At 51.1% G+C, this 16,937-nt stretch overlaps 1 protein-coding gene across 1 annotated transcript in view; it reads left to right on the forward strand.

Moving 5' to 3' along the window:
- The window catches only part of L3MBTL2 (L3MBTL histone methyl-lysine binding protein 2), a 75,724-nt gene that overhangs the window by 1,316 nt on the left and 57,471 nt on the right, over positions 1-16,937 (forward strand). Inside the window, exons 2-5 of the mRNA XM_066596198.1 lie at positions 4,715-4,934; positions 10,569-10,702; positions 12,025-12,148; positions 16,017-16,096. Of these exons, the coding sequence (XP_066452295.1) occupies positions 4,739-4,934; positions 10,569-10,702; positions 12,025-12,148; positions 16,017-16,096 (534 nt within the window). The 5' untranslated portion in view covers positions 4,715-4,738. The remainder of the gene's footprint in view (positions 1-4,714; positions 4,935-10,568; positions 10,703-12,024; positions 12,149-16,016; positions 16,097-16,937) is intronic.

Below are 16,937 nucleotides of genomic sequence, written 5' to 3' on the forward strand. Positions count from 1 at the left end.
CCTCTCCGGGCGTGACTGTGTTCCGCGCACCGCCCCCTCTCCGGACGTGACTGTGTTCCGCGCACCGCCCCCTCTCCGGGCGTGACTGTGTTCCGCGCACCGCCCCCTCTCCCGCCGTGACTGTGTCCCGCGCACCGCCCCCTCTCCCGCCGTGACTGTGTCCCGCGCACCGCCCCCTCTCCTGCCGTGTCTGTGTTCCGCGCACCGCCCCCTCTCCCGCCGTGTCTGTGTTCCGCGCACCGCCCCCTCTCCCGCCGTGTCTGTGTTCCGCGCACCGCCCCTTCTCCCGCCGTGTCTGTGTTCCGCGCACCGCCCCCTCTCCCGCCGTGACTGTGTTCCGCGCACCGCCCCCTCTCCCGCCGTGACTGTGTTCCGCGCACCGCCCCCTCTCCCGCCGTGTCTGTGTTCCGCGCACCGCCCCCTCTCCCGCCGTGTCTGTGTTCCGCGCACCGCCCCCTCTCCGGGCGTGACTGTGTTCCGCGCACCGCCCCCTCTCCGGGCGTGACTGTGTTCCGCGCACCGCCCCCTCTCCGGGCGTGACTGTGTTCCGCGCACCGCCCCCTCTCCGGGCGTGACTGTGTCCCGCGCACCGCCCCCTCTCCGGGCGTGACTGTGTCCCGCGCACCGCCCCCTCTCCGGCCGTGACTGTGTCCCGCGCACCGCCCCCTCTCCCGCCGTGACTGTGTCCCGCGCACCGCCCCCTCTCCCGCCGTGACTGTGTCCCGCGCACCGCCCCCTCTCCCGCCGTGACTGTGTCCCGCGCACCGCCCCCTCTCCCGCCGTGACTGTGTCCCGCGCACCGCCCCCTCTCCCGCCGTGACTGTGTCCCGCGCACCGCCCCCTCTCCCGCCGTGACTGTGTCCCGCGCACCGCCCCCTCTCCCGCCGTGACTGTGTCCCGCGCACCGCCCCCTCTCCCGCCGTGACTGTGTCCCGCGCACCGCCCCCTCTCCCGCCGTGACTGTGTCCCGCGCACCGCCCCCTCTCCCGCCGTGTCTGTGTTCCGCGCACCGCCCCCTCTCCCGCCGTGTCTGTGTTCCGCGCACCGCCCCTTCTCCCGCCGTGTCTGTGTTCCGCGCACCGCCCCCTCTCCCGCCGTGACTGTGTTCCGCGCACCGCCCCCTCTCCCGCCGTGACTGTGTTCCGCGCACCGCCCCCTCTCCCGCCGTGTCTGTGTTCCGCGCACCGCCCCCTCTCCCGCCGTGTCTGTGTTCCGCGCACCGCCCCCTCTCCCGCCGTGACTGTGTTCCGCGCACCGCCCCCTCTCCCGCCGTGACTGTGTTCCGCGCACCGCCCCCTCTCCCGCCGTGACTGTGTTCCGCGCACCGCCCCCTCTCCCGCCGTGACTGTGTTCCGCGCACCGCCCCCTCTCCCGCCGTGACTGTGTTCCGCGCACCGCCCCCTCTCCCGCCGTGACTGTGTTCCGCGCACCGCCCCCTCTCCCGCCGTGACTGTGTTCCGCGCACCGCCCCCTCTCCCGCCGTGTCTGTGTTCCGCGCACCGCCCCCTCTCCCGCCGTGTCTGTGTTCCGCGCACCGCCCCCTCTCCCGCCGTGTCTGTGTTCCGCGCACCGCCCCCTCTCCCGCCGTGTCTGTGTTCCGCGCACCGCCCCCTCTCCCGCCGTGTCTGTGTTCCGCGCACCGCCCCCTCTCCCGCCGTCTCTCTGTTCCGCGCACCGCCCCCTCTCCCGCCGTCTCTCTGTTCCGCGCACCGCCCCCTCTCCTGCCTAACTGTATTCCGCGCACCGCTCCCTCTCCCACTGTATCTGTATTCAGCGCACTGCCCCTTTCCCGCCGTGTCTGTATTCCGTGCACCACCACCGCCGCCACTTTGTCTGTACTTTGCGAACCCCTCCCTGCTGCTGTCTGTACTCTGCGCACCGCTCCCCCGCCTTCCGCCGTGTCTGTACTCTGCGCACCGCCCCCCGCCTTCCGCCGTGTCTGTACTCTGCACACCGCCCCCCCACCTTCCGCCATGTCTGTACTCTGCGCACCGCCCCCCCCTTCTGCCGTGTCTGTACTCTGCGCACCGCCCCCCCCCCTTCCGCCGTGTCTGTACTCTGCGCACTGCCCCCCCACCTTCCGCCGGGTCTGTACTCTGCGCACCGCCCCCCACCTCCCGCCGGGTCTGTACTCTGCGCACCGCCCCCTACCTCCCGCCGGGTCTGTACTCTGCGCACCGCCCTCTCTCCCGCCGTGTCTGTGTTCCGCGCACCGCCCCCTCTCCTGCCTCTCTGTATTCCGCGCACCGCTCCCTCTGCCGCTGTATCTGTATTCAGCGCACTGCCCCTTTCTCGCCGTGTCTGTATTCCATGCACCACCACCGCCGCCGCTTTGTCTGTACTTTCCGAAACCCCCCTGCAGCTGTCTGTACTCCGCGCACCGCCCCCCACCTTCCGCCGTGTCTGTACTCTGCGCACCGCCCCCCACCTTCCGCCGTGTCTGTACTCTGCGCACCGCCCCCCACCTTCCGCTGTGTCTGTACTCTGCGCACCGCCCCCTCACCTTCCGCCGTGTCTGTACTCTGCGCACCGCCCCCTCACCTTCCGCCGTGTCTGTACTCTGCGCACCGCCCCCTCACCTTCTGCCGTGTCTGTACACTGCGCACCGCCCCCTCACCTTCTGCCGTGTCTGTACACTGCGCACCGCCCCCTCACCTTCCGCCGTGTCTGTACTCTGCGCACCGTCCCCTCACCTTCCGCCGTGTCTGTACTCTGCGCACCGCCCCCTCACCTTCCGCCGTGTCTGTACTCTGCGCACCGCCCCCACCTCCCGCTGTGTCTGTACTATGCGCACCGCCCTCTCTCCCGCCGTGTCTGTACTTTGCGAACCCCCCCCCCTTCGCTGCCGTGTCTGTACTTCGCACACTGTCCCCCTGCCGGCATGTCTGTACGCCACGCACCGCCCGCCCCCTGCTACCGTGTCTGTACTCCGCGCACCGCCGGCCCCCTCTGCCGCCGTGTCTGTACTCCGTGCACCGCCCTCCTCTGCCGCCGTGTCTGTACTCCGTGCACCGCCCCCCTCTGCCGCCGTGTCTGTACCCCGTGCACCGCCCCCCCCTGCCGCCGTGTCTGTACCCCGTGCACCGCCCCCCCCTGCCGCCGTGTCTGTACCCCGTGCACCGCCCCCCCTGCCGCCGTGTCTGTACTCCGTGCACCGCCCCCCTCTGCCGCCGTGTCTGTACTCCGTGCACCGCCCCCCTCTGCCGCCGTGTCTGTACTCCGTGCAAGGCCCCCCTCTGCCGCCGTGTCTGTACTCCGTGCACCGCCCCCCTCTGCCGCCGTGTCTGTACTCCGTGCACCGCCCCCCTCTGCCGCCGTGTCTGTACTCCGTGCACCGCCCCCCTCTGCCGCCGTGTCTGTACTCCGTGCACCGCCCCCCTCTGCCGCCGTTTCTGTACTCCGTGCACCGCCCCCCTCTGCCGCCGTGTCTGTACTCCGTGCACCGCCCCCTCCGCCGTGTCTGTACTCCGTGCACCGCCCCCCTCTGCCGCCGTGTCTGTACTCCGTGCACCGCCCCCCTCTGCCGCCGTGTCTGTGCTCCGCGCAAAGCCACCCCCGCTGTGTTTGTACTCCGCACACCGCGCCCCCCTGCCGCTGTGTCTTCACTCTGCGCACCGCCTCCCCCCCTGCCGCTGTGTCTGTAATCCGCGTACCATCCGAATACATCTGTACACTGTGCACTGTTCCACTGCCTCCCTGTCTTCCGCGCATTGTCCCAAAATGTCTGTACTCTGTGCACCGCCCTAATTTGTCCGTACTCCGCGCACCGTCCCGCTGCCTCCCTGTTCTCTGCGCATTGTCCTAATATGTCTGTAATCCGCTCATCGTCCCAATACATCCGTACTCCGCGCACCGTCCCGCTGCCTCCTTGTACACCGCACATTGTCCTAATTTGTCTGTACCCTGCGCATCGTCCCGTTGCCTCCCTGTACTCCGTGCATTATCCTAATTTGTCTGTACACCGTGCACCATCCCGCTGCCTTCCTGTATTCCGCGCATTGCCCTAATATGTCTGTACTCTGCACACCGTCCCGCTGTCTCCCTGTACTCCACACATTATCCTAATATGTCTGTACTCTGCGCACCTCCCTGCTTACCACCTTTGCTACCTCACACAGCAGCTATAACGCTTTCACCATCAACTCGTACATGACTGGAATTAGAAGGGGATGCAGAGTATAGTGCCCCCTCTGGCTTACAGTACAGACTGCAGTTTTTATGTAAGATCCCATAGGAAACAATGGGCGATTCATTCCACCCAAAGATAGAACACGCTGCGCCTTCTATAACCTCTATGCGTCTGCCTTAGCTGCCGGAAGAGCCGAAGAGCAGTGAAGACAGCAGAGAAGGAACAGCCCCTTGTTCTGGCAATCAGTGGGGGTCTTGGCAGCAGGACCCTCACTGATCAATACTTTTGACATACCTTTATGACATGTGTAAGTTAGATAAAACTGCAGCCACTTCTACCTGTGTGAGGTTAGAGGAGGACAGAGCTGCAGCTTTTACCCCTCATGCAGAAGTAGAACTACACCTGCTCACCAGTAGGGGGCATTGTCTACTCCAAACTGGTAAAGGAGCACTACACAGTGTAAAAATGTTTTAAGTGTAAAATACCTGAAGTGTAATATAAGCCAGGAAGGCTATATGAGAGAAGGTTGTCACAGAGACTTGTGCTGTCCTGGACGGGCTTTATATTGTGTTTTCCATTTGGCAGGTACTTTGCAGTTAAGAATCGGCAATGGATGTAGAAGAAGCATTGGATTTACTTTCTGGTGATGACAGTTATGATAGAGAATATCATAACGCTGCGTTGAGTGACAGTAGTTCTGGTCTTGGAGATACCAGCGTTGGAGAAGTTGTAGAGGCACCTGAAACTTCCAACTTGCAACTTCTGTCTGTTGCAACGGTCTCTGATGAGAATGGTGCTGAGCCAGGTAGGTGTGTAGTTGGAGCAGACAGAATGCAGGACAGGGGCGTTGGAGCTACTCCTCATTTGGATGGGTACGGCTGAAAACCTGGAGTAAGCCTCCAGAATTTACACCACTCCTTAAAGGGGTTGTCCCGCGAAACAAAGTTGGGGTATACACTTCTGTATGGCCATATTAATGCACTTTGTAATATACATCGTGCATTAAATATGAGCCATACAGAAGTTATACACTTACCTGTTCCGTTGCTAGCGTCCTCGTCTCCATGGTGCCGTCTAATTTTCAGCGTCTAATTGCCCGATTAGACGCGCTTGCGCAGTCCGGTCTTCTCCGTGTTGAATGGGGATGCTCGTGCTGGAGAGCGCTCCTCGTAGCTCTGCCCCGTCACGTGTGCCGATTCCAGCCAATCAGGAGGCTGGAATCGGCAATGGACCGCACAGAAGACCTGCGGTCCACCGAGGGTGAAGATCCCGGCGGCCATCTTCGCAAGGTAAGTAAGAAGTCACCGGAGCGCGGGGATTCGGGTAAGTACTATCCGTTTTTTTTTTTTAAACCCCTGCATCGGGTTTGTCTCGCGCTGAAAGGGGGGGCTATTGAAAAAAAAAAAAAAACGTTTCGGCGCGGGACAACCCCTTTAAGAAGAGGGCTTGTATAGACCAGAAAGATAAAAGTTCTGGTGGCGGCACAGATGTATATACGTATGGGGCGGTTATAATCCCCATGATGATACATAATGCCAGTATTTTAGTAATTCTTAATGTACCGTTCTTATTAAGTTATGAATTACCTGAGAGCTAGGAAGAAGGTGGCTGGTATAGGTGGGGCCCGAAAGCATGCCTGCTGTAACAGAGGGAGAGAGGCAACACAGCGTGGCTGTCAGCCGGAGACCCTGGTGTGCAGCAATACCAACAGGACACTTCTGTACATCAGAGCAGGTCCTTCATCAGCACCAACTTCATTGCCCATTGATATTAATGGGAGCATGCTTCCGTGTTTTTTGCACACACAAATGCGCACAACATATCATAGAAGATGATGGGGAGAAGGCAAATCTATTAAATAGTTTTTTCTCAAGTATATATTAACGATGGAAAAAGTAATGTCACACGAGATTCAGGGGGATAAAATGAATCCCCCACAAAATATCACCTGCCTAACTCGGGAGGAAGTGCAGAGCCAGTTTAAAAAGATTAAAATCGACAAATCCCCGTGGCCAGGTAGAATACACGCAAGGGTTCTAAAGGAACTAAGTGACATGATAGACAGACCGTTATTTCTTATATTTAGGGACTTGTACCACTGCTATAACTCATGAGGGGTCGATCATGTAAGACCAATCTGATCAGCTTCTACGATGAAGTAAGCTCTAGGCTGGACCTGGGAGAGTCTATTGATCTCGTATGTCTGGATTTTTCTAAAGCATTTGACATAGAGATGAGCGAGCACCAAAATGCTCGGGTGCTCGTTACTCGAGTCGAACTTTCAGTGATGCTCGAGAGTTCGTTTCGAGTAACGAACCCCATTGAAGTCAATGGGCGACTCGAGCATTTTTGTATATCGCCGATGCTCGCTAAGGTTTTCATTTGTGAAAACCTGGGAAATTCAAGAAAGTGATGGGAACGACACAGAAACGGATAGGGCAGGCGAGGGGCTACATGTTGGGCTGCATCTCAAGTTCCCAGGTCCCACTATTAAGCTGTAACAGCTGTGGCAGAGAAGAACGATGTTAGCCCATTGAATTCAATGGAGCCGGCAATACAGCCGCGTGGTGCTCGTCTCGAGTAACGAGCATCTCGAGCACCCTAATACTCGAACGAGCATCAAGCTCGGACGAGTATGCTCGCTCATCTCTAATTTGACACCATGCCACATAATAGGCTGATATATAAAATGAGACAGCTCGCTGTCGGGTGAAAACGTGTGTATCTGGGTGAAGAACTGGCTCAGAGATAGAAAGCAGAGGGTGGTAATAAATGGTTTGTACTCTGATTGGGCCAACGTTGCTAGTGGGGTGCCACAGGGTTCAGTACTAGTCCCCATTCTGTTCAATATATTTATCAATGACCTGATAGAGGAGCTGCACAGTAAAATATCAACATTTGCAGACTATACAAAATTATACAAGATAATTAATACAACAGAGGACAATGTATGGCTGCAAATGAACCTAGATAAGCTGGGGGGCTTGGGCAGAAAAATAGCAAATGAAGTTCAATGTTGATAAATGTAAGGTTATGCACATGGGCAGGAGAAACTGATGTCACCAATATACACTAAATGGGGTACTGCTAGCGAAAATGGATATGGAAAAAGACCTGGGGATACTAGTTGACTGTAGATTTAACTGGAGCAATCAATGCCAGTCAGCAGCTGTAAAAGCTAATAAAGTGTTGGGGTGCATTAAAAGAGGTATAGGGGCGAAGGACGGGAACATTATCCTCCCACTATATAAGGCACTTGTCAGGCCTCACATGGAATACTGCACACAGTTCTGGACACCGGTGCTCAGGAAAGATGTTGCAGTGTTCGAGGGCGTTCAAAGAAGGACAACTAAATATATGGAATAAGAGGACTGGAATACCCAGAGAGGGCGTCAAAATTGGGATTATTCACCCTGCAAAAAAGACGGCTAAGGGGCAACCAAATAGCACCCCCCGATAGTAAGTGTGCAGGCAAGTCAAGAGGCCTGTCCCCTGCTACCATCCCCGTTGTCTCCTACCTCCAGATGTATAGGTAGCTCTGCAGACAGTCTGCTGTTATCCTGTCCCTGCTGTGCTGTACGAGTGTGCTGTTGTGAGCTCCCCTTGCTGGCTGGAAAAGTCCATACTGTACGTTCTGTTCCTGCTGTACATGTCTGCTGGGATGAGCTCCCCCTGGTGGCCGGAAGCTGCAATACCATCCCTGCTTACAAATGGTACAGGAATTTCTATCTGCAGACAGGTACGTTACTTTACAGCCCTTATCCTTTTATGGCTCTGTGTGTGAGTCAGGCAACCTGTGTGTGATTCTTAAGGCTGGGTTCTCACAGAGCGTATTTCCAGTGGAAATCTCGCAGTTTGGCCACAGCGATAAACAGCGAGATTTCTGCCAGGAAAGCGCTGCTTCAAAACCCACGGCACTCAGCCGCTTGTTTTGAAGCAACCTGGCTGCACGCTTTTCCGTTTCTGTGGCCGGTGAATCCACACCACAACACTTGCTTCTCCCAGCTTTGCCGTGGCAGATTTGCTGTCCCATGTGGACGAGATTTCTGAGAAATTTCGTCCACAAAGCTGGCCAATTGAGGGATTAGCGCCCACAGACGGATTTGCCGCGGCGAAATAAGACACCCCCTGAAAATAAGACGTAGCGCATATTTGGGAGCAAAAATTAATAGAAGACACGTCTTATTTTTGGGGAAACAGGGTATGTATAAATACATGAGGGGAGAATACAAGGATCTCTCCCATGACCTGTTTATACCCAGGACTGTGACAGTAACAAGGGTGAACTAGATGGACATTGTCTTCTTCAACATACTATGTGCATCCAAAAAGTACAGTAAAACGCACACAGGTGCACACAAAAACGCAATGCTCATCAAGCACATATGTAAGCAAATGCGCTTACGCCAGTGTGAAGCCGTCCTAAGAACAAAAGGCCTTCAGTAACCATGGGGAAGCTGCAGGTCAGAGACCTCGGATACACATTGACCACGGCCTTCCGGAGCTCCTCTTACTGGTCACTCTTGTGTTGGAGGCAGTAGCTTGCCTGCGTTTGTCCTCCGATAAGTAACTCCTTTGTTTGACATCCAGTTAACCCTTTTTGTGCCAAAGAGCCAAGCACCTCATTGTGTGAATTTTATAGAATATCTCCATAATTTAGATCTGTAGATCTATAGAATAGCTGATTAGCGAAGGTTTCCCGCTCTGGATTTCTGCGGATAGAGCTGGAAGCAGACAGCTCCACCCATAGTGTAGGTTGGTATTGCGGGTTCTATTTGCTTTCTGCTTCCGTGTCCGCAATATCAGCTGAGCAGTGAAGCCTGACGGTCAACTGTTGACCTATCCTGATCCATATCATGTTTGCTCGAAAATAGGATCCTGTCTTATATATTAATTTTTTACCCCAAAAGAGGCACTGGGTCTTATTTTTGGGGGATGTCTTATTATACTCACCTAGCAGGCTAAGTCCCTCCTGCTGCTCTCTGGAGCTCCGATGCACTGAGCCGTGCCATTGATTGGCCAATTCATAAATCCCGCCTCCACAACGTGATGGCAGTGATTGGTTCATCGAGAGCTGCATTTATTAGCTGAGCAGTGTTTGAGAATGAAATCAGAGCTATCACTTACTGGAAGCAGGATTTATAAATAACCAGGAAGTGATCTTCTGTGGGCGGTCAAGGACTGCAAGAAGCACGTTGGAGCTCCGGAGAGCAGCAAAGGGACCTCGACCAAGCCTGCTAGGTAATGTATTCCCTTTTTTTAATGTGATGCAGCTAGGGCTTATTTTTGTGGTAGGACTTATATTTCAAGCCTCCCCGAAAATCAGGGTAGGGCTTATTTTCCAGGGTAGGTCTTATTTTCAGGGAAACAGGGCAGTAATGTTCCAGAAAGCCCCCTCAATGTATTTCCACTACCTTCATCTTGTGCTCATCCTTCACTCCAGCCCACTCCATACGCCTCCAGATACATGCTGTTGCCACCACGTCTTGTAGATAGACGGGCAAGAAGTCCCAAAGACACTCACACACTGTCTCCAGCATTCACAGGCCTCACATTTACTGTGTTTATAGGTTCAGAACAACAAGGGATAATATTACTAAAGTTATCCCCTATCCATTCAATGAAGCAATGGCGAAACATGCATGGCTGGCATTCGCTTCAATGGGGCTAACAGAAATTGCCCAGCCCTTGTACCTCTGCTATCTTTGGCAGTGTCATTGAAAGTGCATGGACCAGCACTGCACATGTGCTGCCATTGCTCCATTCAATCTCCTCCTCACTGTGAGGGGAGGGATGTTGTAAGCCTGCAGTTAGGGGAGGGGACATGGGACCCCGTTCTAGGGATCAGTGGGTGTGTTAGCAATGGGTGTCTTGGGATTTCAGGATAACCCCTGTTATCGCAAAAACCTGCAAAACCAAAACAGTGGATTGGAAAGGGTTAAAGGGAAGCTGTCACCTGCCTGAAACACCATAAACTAAGTTATGGTGGTGTTAGGGAAAGTGACAGGGAGCTGGGTGATGTATTTTTTTTATCCTCATCTGCTCCCTGGTGCTCGCTCCTGAGGTCTGCATGCCGTACAAAAGGCTGGCTGTCTTCAGAGTCCTGCACACTCGCTCTCCTATACAAGTCTATGGGAGAACACTCGCATGGGACTCACATGGATTTCAGCAGTGGGAACCAGGAAGCGGGTAAGCACAAAAAATCCATCTCCCTGTCCTCCGCCCTAACAGCATCGTACGTTAGTTTATGGTCCTTTGGGCAGATAATACAGTTGTCTCTCCTGTTATGCTACCGCAGTTTTCACCTCTGTGCTTCCTTACTGTCTGCATAGTGTCACTGGCTGTTTCTCGCCTACAGAAGCTGCTTGTGTTGGGATATGTATTTAAAAGAATGTAGATTTCAAACTTCCTAAGACTCTTCTTTTCCCCACAACTCTAGCTATCTGTGAAATGTGTGGGATAGTTGGCACTCGGGACACCTTTTTCTCCAAAACCAAGAGATTCTGCAGCGTCTCTTGTTCACGCAGCTATTCATCCAACTCTAAGAAAGCCAGTGTTCTTGCCCGGCTCCAGGTATTATCATTTGTGTTGTTTGTGGCTGTCCATAAAGCCTCGTTCACACGGGCGACAAAGTCGCGCGATTTTGTAGTGTTGCTACAATGCTATAAATCGCATGTATGTGAAGTCCATGCTTTCCTATGGGTTACTTAACCCATGCGATATTCCGAGCATGCGACAACCTGACACATAAATCTCGCGGGTCTGGCGATATGCACGCAACACGTGACTTTTTGTAGCCCATGTTTCCCTATGGATCCTTCCTTTCTGTTGCATCGCATCGCACGAAAACGTGGTTTTCGTGCAGTGCGATGCAACTTTGACAGTAGGAAATCCTACTGTCAAAGCTTAAACTAAGCCCTAGCTGCAGGAAAAAAATACACCTACATCACCTTAAACGCACTGTCAGCCCGGCCGCAGCTTCTTCCCAGGTCCCGGCACTGATCATCTTCTTCTCTTCTTGCCAGGGATTAAAAAATCCCTGCCTTCTGGAGGTGCTGGCTGTGATTGGCTGACACTTAACCAATCACAGCCAGCATTTGATTCAATCACAGCCATTCATCAAGTGTTGGCTGTGATTGACTAAGCTTCAGCCAATCACAGCCAGCGCTTCCAGGAGACTGGGATTTTTCAATCCCCAGCCAGAAGAGAAGAAGAAGATCAGTGCCGGGACCCGGGGAGAAGATGCGGCCGGGCTGACAGCGCGTCTAAGGTGATGTATATGTATTTTTTTTCTCTTCTTCAGCTACGGCTTATTTTCGGGGAAGGGCTTATATTTCAAGCCTCCCCCGAAAATCCTCGCATGTGGTGCTACAAAGTTGCGGTATCACCGTGAGAAACTGCAGCGATATATCATGGACCAGTGATGTGATATCGCTGTGATTTTCTTGCAGCGATGCCGTGTCGCCCGCGTGAACGAGGCCTAAAGAAAGATTTCTTCTGCATCGCTTTAAATATGACCATGGTTGCTGCTAAGCTTCTAGTGTGCCTGTGATTTCTGTTGACCCCCTAAGGAATGATGTCTATGGTGGTAATATCCCCATGTATGCTGGCCTGCGTGTCTACTCTTCTACCCCACAGTTGCTTCACCACACCATTTACTGATACTCAAAACATCTACACAAGGCCGGTTTTATAAGTACTTTCCACTTCTTATAATACTCTAAAATTGTAATTTATTTATCTACTACGGTATAATGAAAATGTATCCACTGTCCGTTCGGTTCCTCGCCCCTCCTATATTCAAGCATCAATACTTTTCACAAAATTAAAAAACGTTGTCCAAATGAAGACATCAAATCAATGTTTTATTAAGCTTATGTTCATTTCTTCTAAAGGGGAAACCACCTACAAAGAAGGCAAAGGTTCTGCACAAAGCTTCCTGGTCGGCCAAAATTGGTGCATTCCTTTATTCTCAGGGCCCAGGACAACTAACTGATGGAGCATCCACCGGACTGGATGGTAAGATAGTCTACTGCACAGTTAGCAGTGTTCTTATAAGAAGAAAGATGGCTTAGGGTTGACCTAATAACTTTGTTTTGATATATCAGGGGACAATACAGAGATCTCTGCCATAATCTATTTATACTCAGGACTGTAACAAGGGGGCGCTCTAATAACTATGTATAGATATATTAGGATACAATACAGAGATCTCTCCCATCATCTATTATACCCAGGACTGTAACAAGGGGGCGCTCTAATAACTATATATATATATCAGGATACAATACAGAGATCTCTACCATCATCTATTATACCCAGGACTGTAACAAGGGGGCGCTATAATAACTATGTTTAGCTATATCAGGGGTCAATACAGGGATCTCTCCCATCATCTGTTTATATCAAGGACTGTAACTAGGGGGCGCTCTAATAACTATGTTTAGATATATCAGGGTTCAATACAGAGATCTCTCCCATCATCTATTTATACCCAGGTCTGTAACGGGAGGGGGGGGGGATCTTTCTAATAACTATATATAATATATCAGGGTTCAGTACAGAGATCTTTCTCATCCTCTAGTTATAACCAGGACTGTATCAAGGGGGCGCTCTAATAACTATGTATGAATATATCAGGGTACAATATAAAGATCTCTCTCATTCTCTATTTTTACCCAGGACTGTAAGAAGGGAACACTCTAATAACTATGTATAGATATATCAGGGGATAATACAGAGACCTCTCCCATCATCTATTATACACCAGACTGTAACAAGAGGGCACTGTAATAACTATGTATAAATATATCGGGGGTCAGTACAGAGAGCTCTCCCATCATCTGTTATACCCAGAACTGTGACACGGGGGTGCTCTAATAAGTATGTATAGACAGAGACTTAGCTTGAAGCTTCTGGGTCCTAATGCAAAATCGGTAACAGGGCCCCCAACTATAATGCTTTATTCATAGTACTAGGCTTACTATATGAAGAAGATAGGCCTTATGGGCCCTGTAAGAGTTCTGGGTGCGGAAGCAACCGCATCCCCTATAGTTACGCCCCTGTGTACAGACATATCAGGGTTCAGTACAGAGATCTCCCCCATCATCTATTATACTTAGGACTGTGACCGTAACAAGGAAAAGTGCCAAGAGCACAAATTACACGCTGTATTCAGCTAGACAGGTGTATGCAGAGCCAATGGAGGGTCTGATCCAAAAAACCCAGCACGTAGTATCAAGGTAGAAAGCAAAGATTGGCAGCATCCAATCTTGAAAAAGACTCTGCTTGAGTCGAAACGTTACAATTTTATCATTAAGAGGAATCAAAAGGACTTTTTATTGCACCACTGATACTGCCAATCTTTGCTTTCTACATTGTGACTGTAACAATGGGGCATCCTCTGAATCTAAAGGAAGGAAGTTACTACACTGACATGGAAGGGAGTTCTTTACTGTAAGAGCAGTGAGACTATGGAACTCTCTCCTGTGGATGGGGTGCTGGCAAATTTTATAAAAGAGTTCAAGAGGGGCCTGGATGCCTTACTTGAAAAATACAATATTACATGTTATATCACTGATTACTCAAGCCGTCCAGATCCTTTTCTTCCTGTGATGTTACGTACATTCACAGACTTTGTTTTTCCTGTAGGTCAGTGTATGCTACGTCACTAGTGACATAGTGTTCACTGCCTAGCAGGGAATGCTGACTCCTACGCGGGCTACTGCCCAGGCTGCGCTAGCGCAGTGTCTTGCCTCGAGTGTTTATATACTATTGCCACGACACACGCCAGTTGCAGCAATAGCCCGGCATAGGATTCGGGATTCCCTACTAGGCAGAGAATGCTACATGACTAGTGACGTAGCGTACACTGACCTGTAGGAAGAAGAAAGCCTGCAAAAGTATGCTACCTAACAGGAAGAAGGGGATCCGGACGGCTGGAGGCAAGGAGCCGGGATTGGGGAGCAGAAAATGTGATAAGAAGACTGACGGGGGAGGAATAGGTAAGTATTGTCTTTTTTTCCTGGTTGGAAATGCCACCTTACACACTTGAACTGGATCATATTTTCCTCCAGCAGGTTTCAGGGTATTCTGTAGCTTCCTAATTGTATAGTGTGCACACATAATGAAAGAAACCAATCGGACACAAGTCATCAGCCTTGAATCTCAACCAGCTCTTTTTTAGTTACAATCGCAGAGCCTCAGGTTTTATTGAAACACATAATACCTGCCCTTTATGGGCGTGCAACAGATTAAATCAGTAACGTATACATTTTATTATTCGCTGGGTCATATAGAATTCCCAGCCTCCCTCCGCACCTTCTCTCAAGTCCAGTGTTCGTGTGGACTTTGTCCTCTCAGCATGCAGTCTCAGTGTACGTGGCAGTCTTCGTTTGAGAAGTTTCTGTGTAGAGGGGAAGTTTCAGTGTAGGGGAGGTAGAGCTGGGGAAACACACAATAATGAATACAAGTATACATATAATATTGTGACTTTAACTCTTAGAGGCTGCTGTGGAACTTTGTATTAGGCTGAAGTTATAAAACACACATCTTTCACCATGCTATTGTCCAGCAATTACCATAATGAAATTATGCAGCCGTTAACCTCTATAGAGTTAAATCACAGCTGCACAATACTTCTAGTGTATTATAAATCAATAGACATTTTACGCTGACTAATCATCATGTCTACTACACACTGTGTTAGTGTTCAAAGGAAACCATTCGTCAGTTATCTACTTCTATTTATCACACGAGAGTGGCAACACTCTGGTATTGCATTATACTGTGCTTTAACAGTCTGCCACAGGCATGTCTTTAATAGGAAAACTATCCTGACACCCCTGGGGTTCTTCAGACGTCCCTAGACTGCGATAATACTCAGGCAGCAACCGTGTGATCTGTGGGCCGTTCAGGACATTCAAATCCTGATCAGGAGATTTAAATGCTGCTGTTAAAACTGACAGCGACATTTAAAGAATTAGCAGTTGCAATCAAAGTTAACTGTGATCACAGCTGTTGTGAGCAGGTAGCAACTGTCAATTAATCGCATTTTCAAGTCCTCCAGGTGTAAAAAAAATGTAAAAATTAAATTTAAATATTTAAACATAACAAATTTTAAATATTAAAAATAAAAAACTTTTCCCACAAAAAATTCGAAATGGTAAACTAATAAATACGAGTGGTATTGCTGCACCCGAAAAATCCTGAATGTAGTCCACTCTCACACGTGTGTTTTTAACCGCAGCGTTCAAAATGGTATAACGCTCCCATTGACTTCAATGGGGCCTTGCAGAAGTGTTTGATTGCAGCATTTTCTAACTGCGCAATTTTTGAGTGCTGTCTGCTCTATTTTACCGCATTTAGCACAGTTCATCACCCATCACCATGATGGGGTGCACTAAAACCCGCTGTCGGGCACAGGAACCTGTGTCTGAAAACAAAAGTAATATCGCAGCAACACGCTGCAATCGAAATCACAGCGTTTTGCCGAGCACATGTGTGTGAGTGGCCCAAATATCACATTATTTATCTCACACAGTGAACTCTGCATCCCTTCTCCCAATAATAAGTGAATAAAAAGTGATCAAACAGTCATATGTACCCAAAAATGACCATAGTAGAAATGACTTTGCCCCACAAAAGACATTCCCTCGCTCACCCCAGGGTTGAGAGAAACTTTATTTTCATTAAAAGGGTACTTTTAAATAAAAAATATAGTTTTGTCATAATAGTACTGACTAAACTAAGTTAACATGTCATTTTTACTTTACCGTGAATGCCGTAAAAGCAAACTGGTCTGGAGAGCAGAAAGTCAAAAATAAAAACCTTGAATGTCTTTAGTGTTTGTGGAAGTAGATGCTTTATGTTGCTTTTTCTCTTGCAGTCACGGTTTTAGGCTTTGACTGGGGAAAATACATTACTGAAGGTGATTACCTGGCGGCTCCTGTCAGCTGCTTCAGACATGTGAGTTCTAAGTGACAATTTTGGTTGCTGCAAAATCTGAATTGCATCATTCGAAGGGGTATTTGAGAATTTCTTTAAAAATCGGCCCTGACCCACTATTTTTATTGGGCTAAGTGCCATTCAGCCTGACAAGAGTGAACAATGTTGTCAGGCTCCACCCCCCCACCCGTGGTCCCATTCCCTTCCTCTTCAGTCTAGTGCTGCTTTCAACACTTCCTAGTTACATTCTAGGTTAGCTTTCTCACAGTCTGCATGGATAGTGGACTTTTTTGCTTGTTTTTTAATCCCTTAGTGACCAGCCTATAGTGTTTTTACGTCTTGCCCAAGAGGGCCTTACTCCCTGAGGACGTAAAAACATGTGTCCTGCAGGGATTAATGCCACGTGGGCTCTGGACGTGACAGCTCCATGCTGTCGGTGCCCGCAGGTAGCCGACAGCATGGAGCTGTCATCCCTGGCTGCAGGGAGGCCCACCCGGCAATGCGATTGGCGCTATGCGATGGATAGCGCCGATCACATAAAAGTGCAAAAAAGCTTTTAAAAGGTTAAAGATTCAGCTGCCCTCATGGATCGGATCCATGGGGGCAGCTGAGAATACTCTCCCCCATCTGCCGCACTGTTCTGGTCCTCCGGGCACCGAAGCCGGCCTTCTGCGCATGCGCGCCAGGTGGCATTACGTCAGCCGCATGCGCAGAAGGCCCGGAGCCGTGGGAAATTGAAAATCTCCTGGCTCCTGTAGGTAGCCGGGAGGCTGGAGATATCACCAAGGACGCGGTGAGCGGTCCCCAATACCATGATTGCCGTTATCCAATGGATAACAGCGATCGCGGAAAAGTGAAAAAA

Source organism: Eleutherodactylus coqui, chromosome 3 (genome assembly GCF_035609145.1).
Source record: "Eleutherodactylus coqui strain aEleCoq1 chromosome 3, aEleCoq1.hap1, whole genome shotgun sequence".
In the NCBI taxonomy this organism is placed as follows: domain Eukaryota; kingdom Metazoa; phylum Chordata; class Amphibia; order Anura; family Eleutherodactylidae; genus Eleutherodactylus; species Eleutherodactylus coqui.